Genomic DNA, 3,463 nt, shown 5'->3' on the forward strand with positions numbered 1-3,463 from the left:
TGTGGGCTGTGGGGGCGGTGATCCCCTGGGGCAGGTTGCCCCGAGAAGCTGTGGCTGCCCCATCCCTGGAGGTGTTCAAGGCCAGGTTGGATGAGGTCTAGTGGAAGATGTCCCTGCCCATGGCAGGGGCTTGGACTAGATGGCTTTTAAGGTCTGTTCCCACCCAAACCCTTCTGTGATTCTGTGATTCTTTGCTCTGATGGCTTCAGGATAGGCTTTTTCTTCTCAGCTTACGTAGCCCGTGGTACAACTGGACTCTAGCCCACACGCCGAACTCCTGCGTGCTTCAAAATCTTTGTGTCATTAGCACACGCAACCAGAGCAGCCATCGGCCCTGGTGCTGCTGCGGCTCCCAAGTACAATTTACTTGGAAAAGAAAAAAAAAAAAGGGATTTTGCTGCAAGGCTTGGGGCTGCTGGAGAGGGGATCCCCCTACCTGGTGGTGCGAGGGGCTGGCCACCGCGTTCCTGGCTCTGCCTATGCCACCGGGACAGCTCGGTCACCTCTCTGTGACATCCCGGCTTTGCCAAAGTCAACAGGAATTTTGTCCCGGACTTTAGCGGAGCCAAGACGTTGCCCTTTGCGTCCATCTGTAGCTCTCTGTGAGCTGTGACAGTCCCTCTTGCCAGGCACCTGTTTCACGGCCACCACCTTTGTCCTCCCCTCCCCTTCCTGCCATTAAGCCGTGACTTCAGCTCCAACCCCCCCCCCGAGGGAGGCTCTGCGGCCAGAAAAATGGGCTCGGCAATCAAAGGAACTGGTGAGGATTCAAGAGACTGGGCCAACGATTAAGGTACCCAAAGGAAAAGGTGCGACAGGAGAGCAAATTACCCCATCACAGAGAAAAAAACCCACAACAAACCCTTAAAAAATCCTCAAAGGCCGATAGACGGATAAAACGTGAGCCATCCATGGCTCCCGTCCATACCAATTTCCTCCCTGCTTCAAAAGCAGGATATCGGCAGTAAATACGCCGGTGACGCAACCGCGCTCATCTCTGCCGTCTTATTTACGAGGGTCCCAGACCTATTACACACAACTCGCCTCATCTTACGCATGCAGCGCCGCGGCAAGCCAAAAAGGAAGGGCATTTGGCTTTGATCTCCGGGCAAGAAGTGGACGTTTAATCATAAAAAAAAAAAAAAAAAAGGAAATAACTCCGTACGCACACAATGTTGGTGCAAAATACGAGTTTTGGCTGCCAAGGGCAGAGACGCGGAGAAGCACTCCCGAAGCCGGCGGCCGGGGCGACGATCCCACCCCAACGAAGCGAACCGGGTGCTGCTCCGCGTGCTCGACACACAAGCGGACGTGATGACCCGGTGAGGTTTACGGTGGGGTTTTTCCCCTGGGTTTTATTGTTTTTTTTTCACCCAGGCTGTATTAATTTTATATCGCTCGCTCTTTTTCAGCGAGAAAGTTGAGTAAACAAAGGGAAGCGTCTTCCCTTCCTCACAAACACCTGCACAGAAGTCAACGCCGTTGTCAGACGACGGCTCGATGACCTGCGGCGACAACGGGGAGATTCTTGATAAAACCGAGAGTTTATTAACATGGCTAATCGCTCCGTAAAATCAAACCGTACTTTCACACGCTGAATCCGGTCGATAAGTCGGAAGGGCCACGGGCCGGGAAGGGTTTGCTCAGGTTTTAATGGTTAACTCATGCGCGGGTCCGACCAGACTCATGGATTTTCGATGTTTGTAATAAAAAGTTGAGGCAGTAGTGTTTTGATTGCTTTGGAAGTCGGTGGGTGACTAATTGCAGTGCGTATCAGCGCTTTGGCGGTACAACGACCTCATTTACAGTCCGTGACCTTGAGGTGCCACCACACAATCCCAGTTTTACCCTGTTTTGAGCTCAGCCCACCCCGCTCCAGCCCCACCGGGACGCCCCATCCCTGTGCCCCACCTGCCACCGCTGTGCTGTCACCCCCCTCACTCCGTCCCCCTGCTGTGCCCTCTGCTCCCTGTGCCCCTCCTGCAGCCCTGGGCACCATCAGTGTCCCCCCAACCTTGTCCCCATGCCCTGTCCCTCTCCCCAGGCCCTGTCCCCTATCTCTAACCCCTGTCCCCAGGCATGATCCCCCTGTCCCAAATCTCCTATCCCCTGTCCCAAGACTCCCATCCCCTGTCCCCATCCCCTGTCTTCTATCCCCCACCCCTGTCCCCATCCTCGCTATGATGTCTCGGGCCATGTCCCACATCCCCAAGCCCTGTCCTCTGTGCCCCAGCCCCAAACCACCATCATCTATCCCCCGTCCTCTCTCCCCTGTCCTCCATCTTGGTCCCCACCCCCCTGTCCCATCCCTATCCCCTGTCCTCCACCCCCTGTCCCCAACCCCCATGCCCTGCATCCCTGTCCTGTCCTCCATCCTCTGCCCTCCTCCACCTGTCCACCCCATCCCTGTCCCCTGTCCTCCATCCTCTGTCCCTATAACCTGTGCATGTCCTATCTCCCCCCACCCCTGTCCCCATCCACATCCCCTGTGCCTGTCCCCTCTCCCCTGTCCCCCTCCCCATGCCTGTCCCCTCTCCCCCCACCGCTGTCCCCTATCCTCCATCTTCTGTCCCCAAACCATGTCTGTCCCCTTCCTCCATCCCTGTCCCCTGTCCCTATCCTCTGCCCCCACTCTCTGTGCCCGTCCCCTATCCTCCATCTCTGTCTCCTGTCCCCATCCCTGTCCCATCTCCTGTCCCCACCCCTGGCCCCTATCCTCCATCTCTGTTCCCCGTCCCTACCCACCGTCCCCATCATGTGCCGGTCCCCTATCCTCCATCTCTGTCCCCTCTGCCCTGTCCCCCATGCCTGTCCCCTTCCTCCATCCCTGTCCTGTCCCCACTCGCTGTGCATCTCCCCTCACCTGTTCCCGATCCTCCATCTCTGTCCCCTTCGTCCTATCCCCCCATCCCATCCCCATCTCCTGTGCCTGTCCCCTTCCTCCACCCATCCCCTGTCCCTACCCTCTGTCCCCAACCTCTGTGCCCATTCCCTGTCCTCCATCTCTGTCCCCTCTGCTCTATCCCCTCTTCTCCCGTCCCCATTCCCTGTGTCTGTCCCCTATCCCCCCATCCTCTGTCCCCATCCCCTGCACCTGTCCCCTATCCTCCATCTCTGTCCCCGTCCATATCCTCTGTCCCCATCCCCCTCACCCTTGTCCCCTTCCTCCATCCCTGTCCCCATCCCCTGTGCCTGTCCCCTATCCTTCATCTCTGTCCTCTCTGCCCCCACCCCCGGCACCGGCCCCCTATCCTCCATCTCTGTCCCCGTCCATATCCTCTGTCCCCATCCCCCTCACCCTTGTCCCCTTCCTCCATCCCTGTCCCCATCCCCTGTGCCTGTCCCCTATCCTTCATCTCTGTCCTCTCCACCCTATCCCCCCATCCCATCCCATCCCATCCCATCCCCATCCCATCCCCATCCCCATCCCCATCCCCATCCCCATCCCATCCCCATCCCATCC

The 3,463-nt window shown here is 57.9% G+C and overlaps 2 protein-coding genes across 2 annotated transcripts in view; both read left to right on the forward strand.

Annotated features, from left to right (window-relative positions):
- Positions 1-2,101: 2,101 nt before the first annotated feature.
- On the forward strand, positions 2,102-2,439 carry LOC104291746 (leucine-rich repeat extensin-like protein 5; the record flags this gene model as incomplete). The annotated part of the gene is made up of 2 exons (XM_009891020.1): positions 2,102-2,165; positions 2,234-2,439. Coding segments are annotated over 2 exons (270 nt in total), but the record flags the coding sequence as incomplete, so codon positions are not given.
- Positions 2,440-2,520: 81 nt separating this feature from the next.
- LIPT2 (lipoyl(octanoyl) transferase 2 (putative)) overlaps positions 2,521-3,463 on the forward strand; it is a 4,653-nt gene continuing 3,710 nt past the window's right edge. Inside the window, exons 1-2 of the mRNA XM_009891021.1 lie at positions 2,521-2,829; positions 3,150-3,214. Of these exons, the coding sequence (XP_009889323.1) occupies positions 2,521-2,829; positions 3,150-3,214 (374 nt within the window). The remainder of the gene's footprint in view (positions 2,830-3,149; positions 3,215-3,463) is intronic.

The sequence above is a fragment of the Charadrius vociferus genome, unplaced genomic scaffold (genome assembly GCF_000708025.1).
Source record: "Charadrius vociferus isolate BGI_N301 unplaced genomic scaffold, ASM70802v2 scaffold407, whole genome shotgun sequence".
NCBI lineage: Eukaryota > Metazoa > Chordata > Aves > Charadriiformes > Charadriidae > Charadrius > Charadrius vociferus.